General features: G+C 36.5%; 1 protein-coding gene across 2 annotated transcripts; it reads left to right on the forward strand.

Annotated features, from left to right (window-relative positions):
* Nucleotides 1-1,256: 1,256 nt before the first annotated feature.
* On the forward strand, nucleotides 1,257-19,819 carry FBXO8 (F-box protein 8). Of its 2 annotated transcripts, none has more exons than XM_059817663.1 (6): nucleotides 1,257-1,338; nucleotides 6,285-6,624; nucleotides 8,890-9,016; nucleotides 16,557-16,675; nucleotides 18,298-18,494; nucleotides 19,281-19,819. In XM_059817663.1, the coding sequence occupies exons 2-6, from the start codon at nucleotides 6,296-6,298 to the stop codon at nucleotides 19,466-19,468; spliced, it is 960 nt and encodes a 319-aa protein (XP_059673646.1). In that variant the 5' UTR covers nucleotides 1,257-1,338; nucleotides 6,285-6,295; the 3' UTR covers nucleotides 19,469-19,819. The 2 variants fall into 2 exon arrangements, with proteins under 2 accessions (XP_059673646.1, XP_059673645.1); XM_059817662.1 differs by having other exon boundaries at nucleotides 6,288-6,624.
* The last annotated feature ends 4,290 nt before the right edge of the window (nucleotides 19,820-24,109 follow it).

Below are 24,109 nucleotides of genomic sequence, written 5' to 3' on the forward strand. Positions count from 1 at the left end.
TTTCCCAAAAGTATCAACAATCCTTTCTATACCAGACCTCTGGATGCAGAAACTGGCAACTACTGTCACTACAAACTGAATAGCTCAAGAGATCATAAAAATAACAGAGTTAAGGTAGTAGAAGATATTTTAATATCTTGGGAAGGTGAACACTAAAAAGTGGCACACAGCTTTCGCCTGTAGGAATTCATGACAGAACAGTTACACAACATTGACTATCCAGAATAAAACCAAGTACAACGAAATTTTAAGAGATTATAACTTAGAACTGCAAGTGGTTTAAATAACAACTCCCAAAATTTCATATGGTATTCAAAGAACTAACGAATGACAAAAAAAAGAAAAAACCACAAGAAAAACCCCATGCAAGTTACAAAGTATCTTAACACTCTAAACACTGTGTTTGAAATGTCTAATAAAAAAACCTTTTGATTTCTTCAAATTGTATTTAGACTCTTCTGTTACACGGGGTGGGGAGCAGAGGGAAAAAATCACACCATTATGCAGAGATGCAAAAACGTCAAGGTCAAACGTTGCACTTCGCTATCGTGCCAGCTGTAATAGAGACACTTCAAGCACGTAGGATACTTGCAAACGAGTGAACCGCTCAAGGAACTGCGCGTCCCGGGCCGGTTGCCCTGGGAACCATGGAAACACCGGCAGAAAAAAAAGCGTGGCCCTGCCATGGGCAAGACCGGCTGCCGTCCCGGGGGCGCGCCAGCCCGCTGAGGCCAACTCGCAAGAGCGGGACCGGCTCTCCACCCGCGCTCCCTCGACGCTAGACCAGCCGGAGGCCGGGCCTTCCCCGCTCCGCCCCGGGGCCCGCCGTCCCTGAGGAGAGGGAGGGCCCTGACCTCAGAGCCGTCCCGCGCCGCCAGCCCCTAAGGAAGGACAAACCCCTGACCGGAGAGACGTCCTGACGCTCACCCGCGCCAACCGCCGCCCCCGGTGCGGGAACCCCCCGCCCCGCCGGGCCGCCTGCCCCGGGACGGCGGGTGCCGCGCCGTCTCCCCTCAGGAGTCCGCCGGCCCGCAGCGACTCGCAAGCGGCGACAGGCAGAGACCGAATCTGCCGCCGCGCGACCCAACGGCCGCTTCCGCTTCCCGCGCGTCCCTCCACGGTGACGTCACTTCCAGCAACAACAGCAAACGTCAAACCTGCCCGGCAGGAGACGGGGCGGCGACGGCTTCCCTGCGTGCCGGAGGGGCCTCCCTGGCTCCCACCGCCTCGCCCCGCCCCGCCGCCGGGGGCTACTCAGCCCCTTCCTGCCCGACGAGGCTCACGCACCGACTCAGGCCGGACTCGTCGCGGCGGCGGTTGAGACCCGAGCTCGCACAGGTACGGGCCCCCGCGGGTTTCCCCAGCGGGGCAGGCGGGTGCGGACGGACAGACGAACGAACGGACGGACGGGCGGGCGGCGCATCCAATCGAGAGCCGGAGCCGTTGGGGCGGCCCAATGGCGCGCGGGGGCGGCACCTGCGGGGCCAGGCCCGCCGGTGTCCGCCGAGCGGGGGGCGGCTGTGCCCCGGCCCAGGGCCCGGCTCCTCTTTGCGGGGAGAAGCGTGACTCGGTGAGGCGTCGGCGAGGAAGCGAGCAGGGCGGCTGCGGAGCTCCTCGGGACGCGGGGCGGCGGGAGGGCAGCGGCGGCACTTGGCGGAGGGGGCTCCCTGGGGCGCTCCCGTCAGCTGGGGCGGCCTTGGGCGTGAGGGGCTGGCTCTGCCTCTGGAACCGCCAGCGTGATTGCCTGGAGTCAGATTTGAAAGGCCCTCGCGTTAGGGGGCTCAGCAGGCCTCGGTTATGAATGCAGCTGCTACAAGCGAAGCTTCAGCTTCGATAACATCGAAGGAAGGAACATTTTCCTGTTAGGATAATTGTGGTCACAAAGCAGCAGCTGTAGGGCTTGGTTACATAAAGTGGAGGGGATTTATATCAAGAGCTTATGTTGTGTTTTATTTAATAAAGCAGAAGCCAGTACCAATACAGCATTAATCTAGCTTACATTTAGCTTTTAGTATATCCTATCATGCCCTTTAACACTGCGAAAGAACTTATTATGGAATAACAAAGTAGCATAAAGAAGGCATGATTAAAATTGAAACCAGACTCTGACAGATATCAGAGCCAGACAGAGCCAGAGAAGATCAGCAATTTATAAACAAGCTTGATGTTATGTTTACTGTGATAGTTATTACAGCCAAACTATCAAGAAGTTTCAATTATTAGATAAAGTTACATAATTGGAAGTTTGGAAACATACATTTGAGTGGCCTGTTGAATCTGGAGATTGAAAATGTATGTTTAAAATAATTTTAAAATACAGTTCTCAACACCATTACTTAAGGGGATTTATAATAACAATGAGTTTACTCATCTTGTTTTACAAGTGAGTTCTCAAAGTATTCATACTGAATTACTGCAAAGCTGAAAGTAACTGCTTGATGGGGAAGATAAGATGTGATCTAACAAACAGCATATAAGCTGCTGAATAGCTACACACATATTAAAGCTTGTAGATTTCTGGCAGCTGGTTCCAGAATGGTTAAAAATGTGTCTCACTTTGTTCCTTCTCTGAAATATGTTCAGTTGGTACTCAAAATAGCAAATACATGATTTTTTTTATCATTTTTATGTTAAAAAAAGACTTACTAAATTATTTCTGCAGTGGTATTTTCTGTATAAGTAGGTGAGTGCATTATAAGAAGGCTAGTTTCTTGAATGACATGGTATTTTTTTTCTGTCTTGGAGCCCCTTCTAGTGTTAAATCATTTAGAAGTGATTATATTATTGGTGATGTATAGCAATTAGCTTTTGTATGGGGAGAAAAACCCTGTGAGCGCCAACAAGAACTGTTGATGTTCTTGTTAGCTCAGTATTCCTCAGTCGAATGCATTTCGTGAACAGGAACTTCTAGCTGAATATTGCAATAAAGATATTAAGCTAGCAACTGAAATTTGGATATTTGATTTAGCGCTAAGTAGGAAAACTTGGTCCTCAGTGACCACTAACGAATTCTTTACAAGTAGTGTATATAGAACAGAAAGATAATCTGGCTTTGAAGAGGTCTGAAAACTGTTATAAAATCGCCAGATGCTTACCTGACATCATAAAGTTCACTTGATAACTGACTGGGTACAGCCTTTCTGTGAACTGTTTCTGATAATGCTGCTGGTCTTTCTCTCTTGTCTTTCTGGTGTATTGTGATTATGAAACTTGTCACAATATGATTTCTAATGATCTTCAGAGCTTTGAATTTCCTGTTATTCCTTTTTTTTTCCTTTTATTTAAACTATGCTCAAATAATTAGTATTTTCAGAAGATTTTTAACAGTTGAGAGTTAAGAAATGTGTATAGAAATGTGGCTTTGTTATAATGATATAAACTAATGTCAGAAAAGATGGCAAAATACTAGCAAAATAAATTCCTTAATTTGTCTTACAAAGTTACCTCAACAAACAGATTTCTGCATTTAACATAACTTTCCTTTCTCTCTACTTGACATACACAGTTTGCATAGAATAGGTTCTCTCATTTCAACTTTCGTAAAATGTAAGGTTTAATATTGCAATGTTGTCATATTTTTTCTTGCTGTTTTCTATTGCTTTAGTGGTTAAGGACTTGAAATGATGATGAGGAATTACAAGCTCCCACTCCTGGTTCTCTCTGTCCCCGAAACTAGTATTTTGCTCTTTGGCTATTTTATCATTTTGTTTAGAGTCAATGCTATATTTTCAGGCAGATTTTATTTTTGTTTTTATGTGAAGAGCTACACTGAGAAAGTGTGCAGATTGTATTTGAGTTACATCTACATGTGAACGTATACATTTACCTCTTTCAAAACCCTGATTTTTTTACATAATTGAATGATTATTATTATTCAGTCATTGAACACAACCTCTAAATTTGGCACCTGCGTATTTGAAAGTGTAATGCCTTGTTGACAGTGTTCAGTTCACTCACAGGGATAAGGTCAAGAATTGGTTAAAGTCTCCCAAGGTATTTAGAGATATGTTTACCAAGTACTGTACTTAAGTAATTAACAAGCTCATATACAAGTGTCTAGCAAAATGGGAACTTTATCTTAATTGAATCCTCTAGCACGGTGATAGTAGCCCTTTTTGAAATGTTGTATTTGCTTAGAAATATTCCTTATCTGCTCTTTTCATCCCATAGGAAAGTCTCCCCTCCTCCTTCCAGCCCTTGGCTGTTACTGCCTACCCACACAAACTGGTTTTTAGCTTGATTCTTCACTGTATGCTCTTGCCTGCTCAGCAGGGGCAATAGCAGCAGCAGCTGGAGTTGGAGCGGCAGGTGACTTGACGGGTTTATGCTTGTACTCCCGAATGCCAATTGCACACCTACCACTGATTCATTTAATAGGTCTTGATTTTATTGTAACAGTGCTTGGTGATCCTCCTTTAGGATGAAGGTTGGTAACTTCCTTCTACTTAAAGAGATTTAGTTGCTCAAAAACAGAAAAAGGTGGCGCTGAACAATTGCAGCTCTGGGAATGTCTCTTTAAAAAAACTTGCTACCTCTTATTTTAATCTAGCTAGGCAATGAAAAATAAAGGTAGAGTTCTTTATCTTGTGAAGAAGTACGTTTTATTTACAGCTAGAAGTTTCATAAATTAATTACCAGCATGAATTACCAAGGCCCACTTTCATCAGACTGCTCATCCTTGTGTTGCCACTCTTTAAATAGCAGATTGTGGTATCCCTTCGTATCATGAAGCAACTTTGCCAGTAGCCCTAAGGACTTTTAAAAATTTTATGGTGGTCTCAAGAAAATGAGAACACCTTCTTTATGCATACATTCTTGCAGCCAATTGTATATCCTATTTATGGTGTGACTCAGTAAGCTTTTTGTTTTAAACTTGCCTGATAATTTATAGCACTTGATCATGGTTTAATCTGCCTCTGTATGATAAAAAAATTAAGCCAAATATATAACTGTATAAGAAATGAGAATAAAAATAATAACAAATTTTATGTAAAAACTTGCATGTTACTAAATTGAATATAATACATGTGACTACAGTTTCTTCACAACTGTGGCCTTATCTAGAAATGAATTCTTGAACTTCCCCTGAATGGATTCTTATGTAGATAACTGCTTCACCAGCCAGCTGAACTTGTCTTTTGTCTACTTCCATCTTGGTTATGCTTTTTTTTCTGTAATTTCTCTAATTTCTCCATTTTTTTCCTCCCATAATCACTCATCGCATGCATGGCTTCTTTCTTTCTGCTTATGTAAAACAGTTTCCATTCATGTCCAACCTTTAACAGTTTTAAAGCACCATTTTTAATTCCCTGTGCTAATAGGATATAAATAATTTCAAATACATGTGAGATTCTACCAGACCAGGCCATAAGTGTTTCTTTCAAGAAAGTCAGCATCAAGAACCTGCGGATTCCTAGTACAATCACTTTAGTGATCTGTCATCATAGCAAAGGTTGAAAAATAAGATAGATCACCATATATACACTACTTGTGATGGGATTAAGACAGCATTCCCATACTAAATTAGTATGAGTTATCATACTTTAATTTTCCCTTTTGGTAAATACAGGGGGTTTACTGAAATTTGAATTGCGGCATTCAGAAATCTTGATAACTAACATTCAGGATGTGTTCTTTTTATTACCATCTGCAGCGAAGTTTGACAAAAAATAACAAGCACAGTGATAAGTAAGATATAGAAGCCTTATCATGAAGTTTTTATGCCACTGTGCAAGAAAGCTTGAAAAGATATTTTGAGTGCTCAGAAACAAGAAACTGAATCCTTAAAAGCATTGTCATTGAAGTTGTTAAGCTTTGTCTTAATGTCAGTCACAGCCTAATTTTGTGTGCTACCCACTAATCAGGACATTTTTGTTTCCCCTTACATTTTATAGCACTTCATTGACTCTAAATAAGCTATTTTTATTAAATTTTAAAGGCAGTCTGAAGATAGTAATTCCAAATCTTCTGATGGTTAAGGCTTCTTAACTTGCATAGGACATAGATAATGTTTGGTACTGTTTGCAGAAGCTTATTTTTAATTTCGTAACTCTTAAAGCATAGAAATTTTTGAAATAAATCTTCTGGTTTTTATATGTTTTTTGTTTTCAGTATTTATTCAGTTGCTCCATTGGAGACATTACAACATCAGCATAACTTTGACAAAGCTCACTCTTTTTTCTATTCAGATCAGTCCTATAATTTTGTTTTTCCAGTGTGTGCTGAGTCTGTCTTACAAATACTTGTAAACACCTGTCAACATTTAATTTGGATTTTATGTCCAGCAGGCTCTCAGATGGGTCAGGGACTCTGGAGAGTTGCTAGGAACCAGCAACTGCAACACCAAGGATACAGTGGACAAGGCTATCTTACCAGAGAACATGGTAGGAGGATAGCCTCTAACAATGTTTCCAATACAAGCCATCGCAAACAAGCCCAAGGAGGCATTGACATCTACCACCTGTTGAAGACAAGAAAATCTAAAGAACAAGAAGGATTCATTAACCTGGAAATGCTGCCACCAGAGCTTAGTTTTACCATTTTGTCATACCTGAATGCAACTGATCTCTGTCTAGCTTCATGTGTCTGGCAGGATCTTGCTAATGATGAGCTTCTCTGGCAAGGGTAAGCAAAAAAAAAAAAAAAAAAGTATCACCTGGACATAGTAAAAATAATTACTAGATTTTAAATTTGTCTCAACCTGCTTTTTGTCATTCTAACCTTAGCAAAGGTTTCCTAAGTTAAATTAGATTTGACATAGGGGAAACATTAATGTAGTTTAAAAATGTGTTATTCTGGATTTCTAATTACTATCAGGTATTAGCAGAGGTTACTACATACACAAGTGTGCTTGGTACAAGTATGCATGTGTATTACTACATACCTGTTTGATATATCATGGGGAAAAAAACAAGGACTTGTCTTGACTTTTGTATTAGCTCAAAGTACATTTCAAATGTTTGTATTATTTACTTCTCTGAACTTCAAACAAGTATCTAGCTTGAGCAAGCAAACCTATTCAGCTGAAGCTCTGGGTAGAAAGGGATGAGAACTCATCTACTATATGTGTCTTAGAGGAATTTAAGCGTGTTTTATGGAAGATGGTGATGGAAGGGGGAAAGAAAGGTCAGTTCTGCAAATGTATCAAGTGGAATTTCTGCAGTCTAACAGTTGAAACACATTTATATAACATATGCAGTGTTTGTATATCCAGGAAATAAATAAAAGAACATTCTATAAAATAGTATAAGATCAAAATTTAATTAAAAATATTTTCTTTGATATTTGGTGTTTTACAACACTAGGAAAGACTCGTGAAATCATACTTATCTTTAGAGTAGATGGTCAGCAGATCTTGTATCTTCTTTCACAACATATTCTTACCCCTTAACTTAATAGACAGTTAGTAGTATTACTGTATAGTTGGGTTGTTGTTCAGGTCCTGTTTCTTTTCCTTTCATTGTGCTCTACATCTCTTCCTTTCTCATCTATTTCTTTGCCCCTCTGCATTGAATTAAGCAGCTTCCGTTCCTATCATGCTTTACAAACTCAGCAATAGGATAATGAAGTTACAACTTTTTAATCACAATTGTTCTGCTGTTGGAGACTATTGTCTTGGCAGGAAACAGGAATTCTAGTGAAGATCCTGCTAAGCTTCTAAGTTTATGTATGTCAAATAGCTTGGCAGTTGAATAAGTATGCATTGTATTGTACTCAATTCTTGGTATCAAAACTACACTAAATACAAATAAATTCCCTGGATCAAAGCTTGAAGGTACTAGAGCTTCTTAATTGTATGCAGCATATATTCTTAACATACAGGGGGAAAAAATACGTATTTTCCTCAGAGTTCATCCTGGTAAATAGCTCAGTCATTTTTAGTGAAGTCTTCCCAAATAATACTGAATTCAAAGTATACACTTTGGTAGTGAAAATGTGTCCTAATTTAGCAAATTAATCAAAATCTCAAATTGCATAATCTCTGTAGACTTCTTAGTCTTCAATATTCTGCCTGTATTGGATGTGTTTGAGTTTAGGTTTGGGCAAGTCCTGTGGCTGTAGTTCCAAACTCAGTCCCATTAAGACCCACGTTCCTGAGCTGAAAACAAAGTCTCTCCCATGTCCTCAATGGCCGCCTGCTGGGTCCTAAACCTTGTGCCTAATTATTTACAAAATACATGTGTTGAAGCAGAACTACCAGTTCAATAAGGAATCTAGATAACAATTGGAGTTCCTAGAAAGTGAAAGTTCAAGGGAATTTCAGATAGTGTTATCAAGGAGACTGAGATGAGGGACAGAAACCGATGAAACTGAGCTGTGGAGTTAGGGTGGGATAGAAGGGAAAGAAACTGAGAAGTGATGGAAGATGTAGAGGGATGGGGCTGGATGAAATAATTAGGAGTGGTCAAGACTGGAAAAAGGAGTCAGGTGGAAAAGGACAGGTGGGGAAAGCAGTGAGTTAATGGCATAATTTTGTGCAGATGTGGGGTGCCACTCACTGCACAACTGGGGCACAAGAAAAGAAACATAATTTTTTTAACTGTCATATTGCTGCAGGAGAGCAACTTGTCACAGTTATCCAGTGTTCAGATACTAGGAGTGCCAGAGGTCTCAGCTGTGTGGATGTTGTTATGATGCCACCTGCTGGGATATGTTTTGAGATTGCACACAAATACACCAAAACCCACGTGAGAAGAAAACAATCACATAAATGAAGACTTTAACAGCACACATGCAAAAGGCTTAATAACTAAGTGTTACAAGCAACCTATTTCTTACTTCTCCTATAGTTTGAGTATTTGGCTTTGCAGTGTTGATTACATTTTGTTTATGTAAAATACATGAAATACAGAAAAGAATTTTCATAATAGACTAATTCTATTTTCATAGGTTGTGCAAATCCACTTGGGGTCACTGTTCTATATACAATAAGAATCCACCTCTAGGATTTTCTTTTAGAAAATTGTATATGCAGCTAGATGAGGGCAGTCTCACCTTTAATGCCAACCCTGATGAGGTAAGTGAACTCTTGCTGACAGTAATAAACAGTTAAAATAATTATGATTGTTGTTTTATAATTATAGCCATATTAAAAGCCAAGTTTTAATAGGTGTTTGCTTTACTGTAGGAAGGGTTAATACTAAGTTACAGCCCTATCCTGATCTTTTTTTGCATATGGTACCTGTGCACATCATTTACATGGCTTGCCTCTTAAGTGCTCTGTACAGCGGTCTGACCTATGGGATGCCAGAAATTCATAGCCACTTATTGACCTAGAAATGAGGCAGAGATCCTAACTGAAGAGACAATGGTGAATTTAAAAAGAATAATAATATGCTTACATAAACTAAAATGCTAAAATGCTTCTGCAGAGTACAAGTTTGATCCCACTTCAGTTAAAGCAGGATAAGATACAAAGTAACACCAAATACTTATATGACAATTATGGTTTCTTGTAAGGGATTTTAAATATTTCCACTATCAAGGAGCAAATATTAAAATATTATAAAAAATATGTACTGCTGAACTATCCTAAAGATGGATTCATTTGATTTCTGTGGATGTTTGTTACGCATAAATGTAATCTTTCTTTATAGTATATGACGACATATATTTATTTTCAAAAAATACCCCATGTCAAACTTAAAAGTTTCCATTTATTAGTTCATGTAACTAACTGGAAAAGTCAGTTTCTGCTTTCTCTTTGTCACCTTTCAAAGAAGAAAAGAGTTTGAGAGTAGACAGCCTTTGCCTGGGAGATATGCAATTAACGCCCAAGTGACAAAGAGAGTCTTTTGTGTACAAAACCAGACTTCTGCTTCATGTTTCCTAGGAAAAGAAGGTACACAGTCCTGAACAAAAAGTAGTATTAACTTTCTGCTTATATTTATACATACACAAGGAAGTGGTAATTGAATAAATTGGAAGTAGGAAAAGGATTAAGATACATGAAAAGATATATTTCTAGGAGCCAATAGTTCACTCTGCTGATATGATACAGAAAACATGAACTTGTGACCACGGGGTGAAATAAATAAAGCAGTAATATGAATCATTACAATAATGTGATTTTGTTTAAATACTTGTTTTATCTCATATTCTGCTGGATAAAGAAACCCACTACTTTTTTATTAGTCAAAAATTACAATATTTTGTAATTTCTCTGGTAGAGCTCTGCCTTGAAGTGTGATATGCAGTGCTGAGACGTCTTATCAGCACCTTGCCACTGGAGTGATTAGTGCTGATTTTCAGCAGGATTTTAGTGAATTTAGTTATAAATGTAAAGCTTCTCAAATGAAATGCAATATTTAGGTAGCTTAAATGTGTTTTCAAGACTATATCAAGCTTTAATGGCTAACAGCTTTGTCCACCCAAATTTTTCTTTGTCTTGCAATTTGTTTTGACATAACTTTTCACTTACTATCTTAGTTTATAATATGCTGTTATATTCCAACCTAATTTAAAGTAGTCTTGGTAGGTTTAAAGCATTTGGAGCCTTCACAAAAGGCACTGAATAAAATATTTTTTATTTTAAAAGGAAATTAAAATCTGCAAATTAGAGCTACCTTATAGTATACCTAAATTAGGTATTACATTTATTATGCTACACTTACTTCTTCTGGGTTCATTATGGTTATGTTGTACATTAGTAGTACAAACAGTCTGCTTCAGGCCTAGTGAGAGACAAGAACCTCAGGATATCTCCTAAGGGCTTCTGTTCCTCTCTCCCTGTGGAGCACCATAGCCTGGTAGGAGTCATTCAGGGCTTGAGTTTCAGGAGAATTCACAAATACTATTGCTTTTATTGTTTACAACTGTGATATTGGCAGAATTTTTATTATAAGGACACTGTGACTGGAATATATGATATGACATTCCACTATTACAAATAGCCTCTCCGAATTTTCTGCCAAACTCTGCTTTACATTTGATAACAGACCTGATCAAATTACTATAAAAATAGGAATACTTACAGCCACAGGAGCAAGATTCTCCAAAGGACACCGCCCATGTCATGAAAATGGGTAACCAGGCTCCACAGCAACAGCTCCAGAGCTAGCGGTGGCTCACGGGGTAGGGAAGAGCATCTACACACTTTGTGGTAGGATTCTCTGGTTAGCCATTGTTGTGTGCATGGTGTTGTGATATCTGCTGTAATTTAATGTATTGATTGTGTGCATGAGCTTGCATAACTCCTAGGAGGTGCTCACATTCTGCCAAAAGGATGTGCCTAATTACATTACACGTAATCTAAAAAAAAACTCCAGTGCATGTTTGGTTTCTCATATTTTTTTTGTTTGTTGTTTTTGGGTTTTTTTCATGTGGCAGCACCATTGTAGCCAAGATTTTGGAACTTGGTTTTTGTCTCTTTGGGGAGAGGGGGTGGTTTAGTGTTAGTATTAACACTTGAATATGAACATTGTATTGTTTAATCTGCCTACATGGTCTCTGCTGTATTTTATTCTAAAGAGTGTATGGTGTGTGTAAAATGTTTCTCATACAGCGCTCATTTCATATCTCGTACGCTTATGACTCAGAATTTGTAAGCAACCAGAAGTTATTTGCCACTGTTTTGTATATTGTTTCTAACTCCCTACAAAATACTTTGTCATGTTTATTACATGGAGCTATGCTATGTAGTTAAAATTGGAACTGAAGGTGGAAAAGAGAATCCCTTTGGTCAGGAAAGAAGATCTAATTTTTGTTTCATTCTTAATGATAACGATTCTAACTGATTCTGTTCAATAGCATTTATTTTTATGGATCTATTGGAATTTGGGCTGTACTGAAACTCTCAGACTTTAATGAGGTCAGGATTTCCTTTATGTATCTTATAACAATAAAGTACAGTAAGACAGTGCTTATACGAAGCCTGGCTTTCCACTCTTCTGATTGTCTCATTGATTACCAGCTGCCCTTAGTTTTTGCCAGGGAGGTCAGTGTTCTGACCTTTTCTTGATTATAAATGAATTGTTAGCCACTTGCATAAAGCTAACTTACCTGACTTTTAATTATAGATAGTGTAGATGATGGAATATTTACTGTGCTGTATATTTCTAACCAACTTTTTTGAAAACTTATCCTACCTATTTCAAAGTGATCTACTAAGCAAGCCAGTTTTGAGATGCATTGATTTATCTGTCCTAAGAATATTAAAAGTATGTGTATGTTGTAGAGGGAAGAAGTTGTTTTATGTGATTTATCTTAAAAAGTTGGAATATACCAGACAGCTGAAACCTTTTGAAAATTCTACATTAAAGTCAGATAACTTTAATGTTGTAAATTATTATTTATGGATTCTGTGTAACATGAAAAATATTTCTACGTTCTACTTGTGATTTCTGCCATCATAAGTGTGTATCACTGAGACTGTATTTTAAAGACAGACAGTGAAAGAGACACTGTTTGAAATGTATGTTCTATATTGTGTCCACATTTGTCACCAAATTACTTGATTCATTACTTAGGAAAAGAATCTTAAAAATTTCTATTAGAAAATACAACATCAGTACTGTGCATTTTGTTCCAGAAGATGCACCATGAAATATATTAAGAGATTGCATTTCCCTAGAAAAATTGGAATAATAATACCATACATGTGTAATTATTATTTACTAATAAAGTTAATGTTACCTAGAAGCCCCAATTAGAAACCGAGGCCCTACTATGCCAGATACTGTATATACAGAATAAAGACAGTCACTGCCCCCAAAGAATTTATCTAAATAATAAAGCCAGTATTTAAACTTGAATTCCTATATTTCCTCAGCTTTTATTTGAGAATGTTTTAATTTGGTTCGTGATCAAAATCTTCTTTTTTAATACAGTACAGACTAGAAACAAATCAGCATTTTATATTGATCCTTACATAATCCTACAAAAATGTGAAAGCATATAACTCACAGAATTATAAATCACCTAAAAATGTTAATGTTAATATGCTACTAGTGATTTCCTTAGTCACCTTTTAAAACTATTTAAGCTAAACAAATAAAACATGTTTGTAACCATTTATGTGAAATTTGAAATTTCAACTATTAAGTGAAATTTGTCTTTATTGACAAACGTATTTGTCATGTATTTTCCTGCACTACTTTTAAGTGTGCATTAGGTAAAAAGCTTCATTGTCTCCCAACTCTGACTTTGCAAACAATTCCATTTAATTACTAAAAAGAGAAATCATGTATATGTGTAGAAAAATACTGATTCCAAAATTTCTATGCCATTAACTTAGAATATGTCTGGTTTGTTTTGTATGCATATCTAAACAGAGATGTCAAAGGCAACTGCAAAAGTTTTAGTGTTGACTGCTATACTGAAATATTCTGAAAGTACTCTTAGCAGAGAAGAAAATAAATGTAGAAATGAAACCAATACTGAAAAAGAAAACTTTTCAATTTTAAATATCCTGTATGGATATAAATAAATGGAAAGGCTCTTGGGAACAGGTAGAAAGCAAGCTAGGAGTGTCAGTGCTGTAATAGAATAGGTTGGTAAAACAAGCATCGTGTGACTGGAAAAAAAGGAGCAAATATAAAAAATAACATTGAAATACAATGAATGGCTTTTGTTATTACTATTAGTCTAGAGTTATGATTGTTATTTGCATACATAATTTAAATCAACACTGTCATACATTAAGATTTTATCCAGAGGTGTCTGAAATTCAGTGGTAACATTCTTGCCACAAAGGCAAGGTATCCTTAAGGCATCTTTCCTAATTCTCATGCTAACAACATTATAGTGACAAGCAGGCACCTCATATAAGTTACACAGACATAGAACTACTGGAAATCTTGGCTGTTGTACTGTTCACCTAACTGCTCTTCCACTAAATCAGAATTAGAAGAACATACCATGTGTGCTCATCCTGCAGTGTCTCTTAGTGTTAAAAAGACCTCTTCAGACCCGGTAGATAGTGGCACAGATCTGCATACCTGACTTCAGTCAAATGTTTCCTAAGAGAATCACCAGATGACTGATAAATAATCTTAGCACAGATTTTAATAGTGTGTAGAACTTATTTCAGCTAGTATACCTGCCACAAGCAACCATTTTAGCTACCAAAAGTTATTTATTTGAAGTGCAGGTTCTGAGATGAATTCAAGGCAGCATTTACAGTGTTACAAAAAGTAGATTCGATCACATGCTGTAAATCTTGTAAATAAATTTCATTTGCTGTGAGCCGAAATTTAAGAACTTTAAAGAGAAATCAGTTTTCTATTGTTGCGAAGTATTTGTTGTTTTTAGGAAGAAATAAAAAGCAACTAAAAATGATGGCATGTGCTGAAGTATGTTTTATTTATACCCTGTTTATTTGTGAAGGAAATGAGGGAAATGAATAATGAGACTGCATTCACAGAGAAAGATATTGTCAAGCATTATGTGTGGCGGGGGGAGAGAGAGGGAATTAGAGAGAGGGAATGAAAATGCTTTGCAAAGACTTGGTATCCTGTCAGGTGAAGACCCTACATTGAGTTGAAATCTAGCGCATGAAAGAAATTACTTAAGGCATTTACTGTCACAGAGAAACCAACGCATTGTCTGTCTTAAAGAAGGTGTTATTTTCATCCTGCCTCATTTATGACGTGTCAGGTATTTTCTGGATATGTTACAGAAGTATTTGTTCAATAATTACAGCAGGAATACTACTGAGACTGCCTCGCCAGGCTTCAGTTTTTATTACCTTAAGCAAATACTTATTACTGAAGCAAATGCTTAAGTCTCATTAAGTCAGGATATATGTAAAGGAGATGTTCTGCTGCTAGTCTTGTATAAATTGCCAGAATACTTGAGGAATTAATATGCAGTTGATGTTCATTTTGATCTCCCATTTTTTAGTTTCCTATTTAGCCCTAATTCAAGAAAGTACTTAGCCTGATGTTGTCCATCCATGTTATGGGCAAACTTAAATATGGTCTAGATTGGACTAAAATGCAAGCTTATAGTGCAGTACATGTTTCATTACGATCCTAAATAAAGATTCTTCTTACAATCAGGGCCTAAAATTGCTAGGACTTTTTTTTGTCTTACCTGTAAAAAAACCTTTATATTTTTATTTATTTTATAAAACATTATTTTAACAAAAAAAAAAAAAAGTATGCTGATTAACTGTTATTTTCTACAAATACATCAGCATAAACTATGGACTGGTAAAAACAGCTAGATAATATTACAGGTGTTTGTTGGCCTTTCACTTGTGTTAATCGGTATCTTAGGCATATATTCTAATTTCTTTTTTGCTTGATAGAACTGAGACTTTGCTTTACTAATCCTCTTCATAAAACAACTTTCCAAACCTGCACTCAGTCCTTTATTTCTTTTTTAAGCAAAATTGAAGAACACTGGGAAGTTAGTTTATACACTGAATGACAGGTTGCCCCTACATCTTTATAGATGTAATGTAAACTAAAAGGGCAGACTTGCAAAATATTATGAAGTCAGATATCAGAAGATTTATGCAAAAAGATTTCAGAAGTATTCTAAAGGTGATTTAGGTTGTGGCCTTGGTACATTATCCTATGCAGAAATGCACTGTCTTACACATTTTACATCATTTCAACATTATGGTATAGTCAAGAGATACTGTACTTAAGTATTTTAACAATTCTTTGTAACAAATGCTGAGAACCACTCTCAGCCCCTACCAAATTTAATTGAAACTAGTTGGTTAGTTCTTAAGTTTAGATTTTTGTTGTTGAAAAATGTGAATATTTTTAAAATCTATTAGATTGGTTTTGATTTCTGAGATGATAAGGAAAATAGTTTTATGCTTTGTGATATTTCAATGAACAGAAAGAATACAGAATATCACTGAAATATTTTTAAATTAAATTTGGCATGTATATTCTATAAGAAATGTCTGCTTGGCAAAGTGTGGAAAATTCTGGACATCATAATATGAATATAAAATATACACAATTGTTCTATCTTTTTAAACCTTTTTGTTATGTTAGGCACGGTGTTCTTATTTACGTGTATGCATAGTTATATATGTTGATATTTACCTACACTTTGAAATCAGCGTGCTTGTGTTTATTTGCATTATTACAGATTTAAACAAATGCATTTAATGCATCTGTTTGAATGTGATACATCATATACGTGTGAGAACATTAATGTTTTAATGAAAGATATTAAAGACTAAACACATTATGGCTAAGATTTTCTTATTTACAAAAGTTATGAAATTAAATGTTATGGTCCCCACAGCATTTTAAAAACAATTACAGAAGTATGAAAACCAAAATACTAGTGTACACTGTAAAGAAATTATTAAAGAACCATCATGCTCGTTATGGGGTTCATAATTTTAAATTTCCTACTGTGAGTATATGTAAAATCTCAACCATAACAATAAATTGTTTCTTTGCATTTGATTTATAATTTTAGAGTGTATTGTGCATGTTGAAATGTGATTTAGAGAAGAGGAATCATTCTGAAAAACAAACCAACTAATTAGTAGGATTCTGTTCCTACATTGGCAAGTACAATACTCGTTCCTAAACACATTATGAAGATTAAACATATTTATACGTACATGTATTTTATCTCAGGGAGTCAACTACTTTATGTCCAAGGGTATACTAGATGATTCACCGAAAGAAATAGCTAAGTTTATCTTTTGCACAAGAACACTAAATTGGAAGAAGCTGAGAATCTACCTTGATGAAAGGTAATTTGAATTTCTCTTGAGACATTTCCTATTTGTTTTCAATATACAGCAATATTCAACAATATTTTGCTTGTATTGATGTAATTTTGAAGATGTGAAAATGCAACTAAGTAATGCTGCTGCTAAATCTGAACAGTTACTCAGTTCAGTATTTATGTGACTGTAACACTTCATAAGAACCCCTCAAAATACCACCTATAACTACTAAATCTCACGTCCTGTGCTTTTTCTCCATTTTTGCAGTTCTGGGCATAAATTGTTTTGAAGCTATAGTGAGCATTTAAACTGCACAGGATAATCTTTGTGCTGTATGACATTCAGATTTTATAAATATTTTGCTGCTTTTTTTTGTCCTGAGGTTTCTTTTTTTCCTATCTAGTATGGGTGTTAATCAGAAAAAGCAGTTATCACTTTACCAAGTGATGGTAGCTTTTTAACTAATGTTGGATTGTCTAACCATTATTTGGTTATCTGATATTTCTCGAATGGAAGTCACACCCACCTCCTAAGATGCAATAGAGCATCCTCTTGGAGGCAGCATGAGCTGCAGTAAGGAACACTTTCCCTGCTGTAGCATTGCTCTTCTACCTCCACAATGCCTTCTCTTGCCCTCCAGGATACCTTCAGGTGGGTGTAGTGCAGTATCAGGAAAGAGGAGCACCAACACGTTCAAGCGAAGTTGAAAGAGGAGGAGAATAATAACTGGACCTAAATAGGAAGAGCAGAGGGACAGCAGCGCTTCTAGCAGGAATCCTCTCCTGCTTCTCATCCTCCTCAGCCTGTACCACTAAAGGAATAAAAGGAGTCATTCTGTAGCGTTATCACCACTGACAGTCCTGTGCTGTAAAACTTCAGATTATCAAATTTTTTGGCAAAAGAAAAAATACAAAACCGTTTAATGGATGAGTTTGCAAGTTAATATTAGCAACCCTTACTGCCATTCATCTTCCCTTCGTAAACAGAGTGTAATCAGGCACTAAAAACCAAAACTAGGTTTCTAAATGTTGAAACTCCCCTCTTAGTACTGAAATATTTAATAGAAGGGATAAACATACGAGAACATTCTTTGGTTCACTTCAAATTTCCCTCCAAACTTCTTTCAGGTGTCTTTAGCACATCTGTTCATATAGGCTAGTCTGAATCCTTTAAATGTTTCTGTGTTCAGTGGAAGACACTTGAGAGCATCACATCCTGATGGATTTAGACTTTAAAGGGGTTTTGTGAGCAAATTTTATCTAAGTTAAGCCTGGTTTTAACAAGATACTCCTGTAACAGCTTCTACTTAGGCACCAAAATGTGACACACATGATCCTATTCCCTTTACTCTCTTTTTGAATGGCTTTGTCAGACAGTTTAAAGGAAGCGAAGCCTCTATGTAGACTATGATTGACAATGCATATAAAGAAACTTACAATTCTGATTAATGTATATTTTTATAGTATTTGCCTACTATTGTAAGTGTCTGAAGAACATGTTTATATTATCTTTGTGCTGGTAGTGATAATTCTCTTTCAGCAAAAAACAAAGCTCATAAACTAAAACTTTTATTGTTAAAACCTACATTTTCATATTTAAGCAGTTAAAAGAAACTTCTCTAATTATGTGAGATTTTATTCTACCAGGCGAGATGTTTTGGATGACCTTGTGACGCTGCACAACTTCAGAAATCAGTTCTTGCCAAATGCACTGAGAGAGTTCTTCAGACACATTCATGCTCCTGAGGAGCGTGGGGAGTACCTTGAGACTCTTATAACAAAGTTCTCTCACAGATTCTGTGCTTGTAACCCTGATTTGATGAGAGAGCTCGGCCTTAGCCCTGGTAAGCAAAAAAGAGCTTTGATTCAGCGGATCAGTCTTTGTATTTCTGGATGATGCTACTGTTTATGATAGTTTTAAAATCAGCACCTAAACAACTATTTCTGAAAGTAGAAACATGGCTTGGGAGGGTTCAGTATACAGACATCATCCCACTTGGGTTGGAAAAAAACCCCAAAATAACATGCAGATTCTTTTCTTAGACCTAGCTGATAAGTGGGGTTTATTTTCATGTTATCTTTCCTTCACATTTCTCTGTGCTTAAGCTCTGTACTAAGTCTCTTAAGTTCCCTCTTGCAAAGACTTATACACTTAACATTTTACCTTGTGGATAGTCCCACAGAAATGAGATGGAATTTTGGGCCTCACTCAAGTTAACAAGCATTTCTAATTGGTTGGGGGGGAGCCAGTTTTCAGCAGTGGGACTGCTTACATATTTAAAGATAAGCTTTAGCAGGATGTTGGCCTTAGTTTACAAAAACTTCAAGAATCTGTTTAAATGAATGTGCATAAAGCCCTTAGTGACTTTTGGATAACGTTGAAATATTAAGAGATTTGTAAATTCTCATTTGGCAATGTGCTGACATTATTACTTTGAAAATTGCTATATTAAATTTTATTTCACTGGAATACCCTTTTGAGTTGTTATATATGTGTGTGTGTATGTGTGTATATATATATAATTATAAACCCAGATGATGAAGACCATAAGGTTCTTAGACAGCGAACAATATTTTTAATGATCACAGTTTCCTTTTTAAATTTTTTTTATTTATTCTCTCTTGTCTAGATGCAGTTTATGTACTGTGTTACTCTTTGATTCTACTTTCCATTGATCTAACAAGCCCTCACGTGAAGAACAAAATGTCAAAGAGGGAATTCATCCGAAATACACGACGAGCTGCACAGAATATTAGTGAAGATTTTGTAGGGCACCTTTATGACAACATCTACCTTATTGGCCATGTGGCTGCCTAAAAGCACAATTTGCTAGCACTTAAAATTTGTAATTTTCAAAAACTACATCAATTCAAGAAATTAATTACTTTGTAGAGATGGGGGTTATTTTAGTGCTGGTCATTCTAACCTCTGTATGCAATCAAAGTTTGTGTGTGTAAGTGTGTGTATGTGTAAACTACCTTTTCTATCTATTTACCGTAGGAGCGGAAGGATTTGGAGATTTGTTTTTCATAATTTTTTTTAGTTATGCACAAAACAATGCCATTAGTCTGACACAGCCATTTACAAATGTTAAACTGACATTACGGTCTAAGCTGACAAAGTGGTACATTTGTGCGTTAGATCTGCTTGAAACTTTAATAAGTTCATTCTTTTTAGAATACCATGTAATGTGTATATATTTAACTAAAGAGATTTATAATCATAATTATTTTATTGTAAAATATTTTAACTAAAATTTCTCCTTTTATCTCTTAAAATAGTGTTGTACTTCTTTCTTCTGCATTTTTTTTTACAATGCTGACTACCTCAGATACATAAGTTAGAGAAATATTGGTCTGAATACTACAATAAAGTTTATTCTAGGAGATGACAGAACACTTGTATTCAATATCAGCTTAGATATTTTACTATATTGACTAACTTGAATTAGCATATTGCCGATCTGCTATTCACTCGATTTTAAAGACAATTACAACCTCTATTTTAGGTGAACCCTGATGTCATACAGGGATAGCCTAGGGAAATCGTGCAGTTTACATAGAGAGAGCGCTAACCTATATTGCAGACACTAGTTATTGGGGACATAGGACAACTACAATCATCTATTCAGCACCGTAAGCAAGGAAAAATCTCAACAGGGAAAGTGGTAGGGGTGGCTAACGTGTTGCTGCTTTCAATTGCTTTCCCTCCGTCTAGAAGTGTCAATGGTGGAAATGCCTAGGCAAATATATACCAGATGACTCATTGCTAAAGCTGTTAGAGCTTGACTGTGCAAGATTAGAGCAGTGACTGTGCAGGACTGGAGAGCCGGTTCAGGCTCAGATACTGAATTACTCTTTCTAAATCTGTCATGTAGGTAGATTTTAAATAGTTCTAGATTTATGAAAATACTTCAAAAGTGGTTTCAGTCAGGTTGTGTCTTGCATTTTCTGAAGTGTGTAGAATATTAGCAGTGCAACTGCCGTGCATGTGCAGGAATTGAATGAGGCTTTACCTGGGTTTTGTTCAGATAACTCATAGAGCAGTGCTTTTCTTAAATTGACATAACACATAGTTGAAATCAGAGCTGTTCCTGATTATGTTTGTTTACATAATATTCAGCTATCACTAGCATCTGGATTCAACATGGTAACAAGTAGATTTATCCTTTTTCCCTACTGCACCATGAGGTGAGGTAGGAAGATATTCTTAATTCTGTTTTACAGATTAATCTGATTTTTTACGTAGGAAACCTATGGCAGAACCAGGAATTGAATGCGGGTCATACTCCTCATAGGCACGCATTTTGCCCACACTGCTGCTTTCTGCTTGGCACCTAGGGGGTGTTACATTTGTCTTAGATATGAGAAGAGTGATGACAATGACAGTCCACATAAGGGCTACATAAATGACAGGGAGAAAAAAATGTAGCTACTGCTGCTATTTCAAGTGTTTAGTATACTTTATTCATAGCTCGGGTCCACGTGCAAAAATGCACCTAGAAAATCACTCTCCTCTGTCAGGATAACTGTGTCATTGACACCCTGTGTCATTTCATATATTTCAGAATGCCCAAGGATACATTCCACAGTGGTCAATTCCACAAATAAGGAGTATAGGGTATGTTGGGGAGCTTTGTTTAAGGCACAGGTATGTGGTCCTGTAAAATACATTAAAAAAAAAATACGACAAGTTGGGAGACTTTTAACATAATCTTTAAAACCAACAACAAAGGCTAATTGTCTCTGTGCTGCTTAAAGTGGTCTTACATGAAGTCTGCAGAACATGGCTTTCTAGAAAACACTCCTCAGAAGTTGCACACTTAAGAAGAAGAATTCCGTGAATTTTGAAATTAAAACTTACCTCACCAGGACATGTTTTCTTCTCAAACCAAAAATGGAGAGTGAGGCCTAATTCTTTTCTGACTGGTATTTATGTTGACATTAGTGATACTGGTTTTGATCTTGCACTGATACGAGAGTATAAATTGTTAATCTGCATTTCTCTTAATTTCCAGTTACCCTCAGTTCCCATCCTCAAACAGATACAGAACAAAGCCTCCAGGCAGACAGAACGTGCTTTTTCTGGAATAGATGAGTACATCTATTAACAAGGTTTAGAAAGCTTCAAGGCCAGTGTCACAGCCAAGAAGATAAATTAGAAACAGGATGATATGGTTAAAGTTTCCATAAGACACAAGTCCAGGGGAAAAGAAAAAAAAACCAAAACCCTAATCGCATACAGATAACAGCATCTGATCTTCACGATAGGATTTTGAACAGTGTTGGATGGTTAGCACCCGACTCATGCTGTATGTTATGTTACTAACTCAGAGTGGAACAGAAAACAGCAAACACAATGTGCCAAGTGTGAATTCCCTTAGAGGTAACCAAGAATCAAAAAATGACAATAGACAATTTATCTGTCCTTTTTTCTCTTGAAGTTTGTGTCTTCCTCCAGAGTGGCAGAGAAGTAATTTTTTGCATTTTAAGAATCTAGACTTTTCATGAAGTTAGGCAATTTTCTGTCTTAAAATAAAATCTTAATCAGGTGTAACAATCCTCTTACAAAGTGAGAAAGATAAAGTTTGAATTCTCTTAGTCATCCTCCAAAAGCCTTCTAAAAACTAAGTTTTGGGCAGTGTCTTCCTCAATGCATTATTGGTGTCGCCACATACGTTTTAAAAGAAAATAGTGATAGATGCTTCATTGACCCAGGTGTTACTAAATGATCTGACGTGGAAGTAGCTACTTGATCAAGCACTTCAGAAGACTTAGATAGAGGATCCCAAGCCTAATTACATGAGCATGATCATACTCAGAACTGCAAAGTGATTCCTGAGCTATTGTGATTCCACCACTGCATGTCCTTTGAACTTTGGCCATGTGTTGTTGCCTTCACGCTAACTGTACACAGCACTGAAGGAAGAAATGAGCCTGCAGCCCATCCCCTGGGAAACACTAGTTATTCTGGTCCTAAAAGACATGGAAGGTGTGTTCTGAATGGCCATTTCTGAAATTTTGCTAACTTCAGTATACACAGATGTGACAGAAGGACAACTGTTCTTTGTTCATGTAGGGGAAATGAGTGTACCTCTGTCCATGTAAAGTGTCACATAATACAGCCCATTTTTGCCTGTATTAAATTCTGAGGCTCTCATTGCATTTATTCAGGGAATATGGCATATATTACATAATCGTGGTTTAGTTATAGGCAGTGTCTGATATTCTACATTTTCTCAAAACTATGTCTGTCTTGAATACGTTTCATTCATATTCTAAACAACAGATTTATACAGCTTTGGCTTTTTAAAATAAATCAAAGCTGCTTCAACATACAAAAGCCCAAACAATTGTAAGTTAGAGACGAGATTATCAATTTTGAAGTGAGCAAGAAATTTGCATTCAGGAAAAAAAAATTCAGTTTGTTCCCTTCAACCTTTCCTTCCCACCCCCCACACTGGAAAAAGAAAGCTTATAAACAGTTTCAAAATACAGATTTAGGCAAATAAACTGTCTAGCTGGGCAAATAAATGTTGCTATTTCCTCTTCATTCTACTGTAGTTTATTAATGTTCTTTACATAAACAAATTTGTCAACAGGAATTGCTCTTGTTTTAAGTGGTAATAGTTTTGTTCTCTGTGTAAGGTTGTCATTGTGCAATCTGCTATTTTTTATAGTTCTGCTTTTAAAAAACAAGTATTAAAATATTTTAAGTACTTAAGCAAAACTGAGGTATACCTACTCATTCATGTTAAAATGTCAGAATAACAGTATTAAGTATATAGAAAAGTCAGATTTACTTGCCTTATATTGGATTGGGATTTTTTTTCTTTTCAGGTATTTCATGTAAGTATCAAAACTAATAAACATTAAGGCTGATGACTTGTTCTCTGCCATTGTAAAATCTACCGCTCTAATCTCAAAAGCAGTATTAAAATGGACAAAGGACAGACTTAAAGGATTTCCTGTGTCTCCCATAGGCACATTATGGTTTCATTTTGCCTTAAAGAGAAATAATATACAAACTTCGATAATCTACATATAATAATGATTTTAGTAAGAAAATTTTATGTGATCTTCTAATATTATTTATCAGATGTTAAAAGTTAACATTTACCATACGATGTGTGTAATTCAATCATAACCAGAGAGCTAGGGTTAGTTACAGAAATGAATGTGTATGTAAAAAGCTTCAAAGAGATCACATTGTTCCTTCATCACTTCAGTGCTTTTGCTGGCAATGCTATTAGTAAATTTGCAGCTTTCCTTTCTTTACTCATATAAACAAGCTGAGAGAAGAGATGGATTAGGAGATATTTACACAGAATACTTCCATTCCCTATGTGAAATTTTCTTGCATTAAAAAGGAACTTTCTGTATTTGCTTTACAATTTAAAAAAGCAAAAAACTACAATTCATTGAAGAGGCTCTGATTTTCAGATATGTGGTTCACTCA

The sequence above is a fragment of the Gavia stellata genome, chromosome 5 (genome assembly GCF_030936135.1).
Source record: "Gavia stellata isolate bGavSte3 chromosome 5, bGavSte3.hap2, whole genome shotgun sequence".
Classification (NCBI taxonomy): Eukaryota; Metazoa; Chordata; class Aves; order Gaviiformes; family Gaviidae; genus Gavia; species Gavia stellata.

Excerpts from the sequence above, each read along its gene's own strand:
- FBXO8 (XM_059817663.1), top strand. The coding sequence starts at position 6,296 with ATGGGTCAGGGACTCTGGAGAGTTGCTAGGAACCAGCAACTGCAACAC. Across the intron at positions 9,017-16,556 it reads TTAATGCCAACCCTGATGAG|GGAGTCAACTACTTTATGTC; the intron begins GTAAGTGAACTC and ends ATTTTATCTCAG. Across the intron at positions 18,495-19,280 it reads AGAGCTCGGCCTTAGCCCTG|ATGCAGTTTATGTACTGTGT; the intron begins GTAAGCAAAAAA and ends TCTCTTGTCTAG.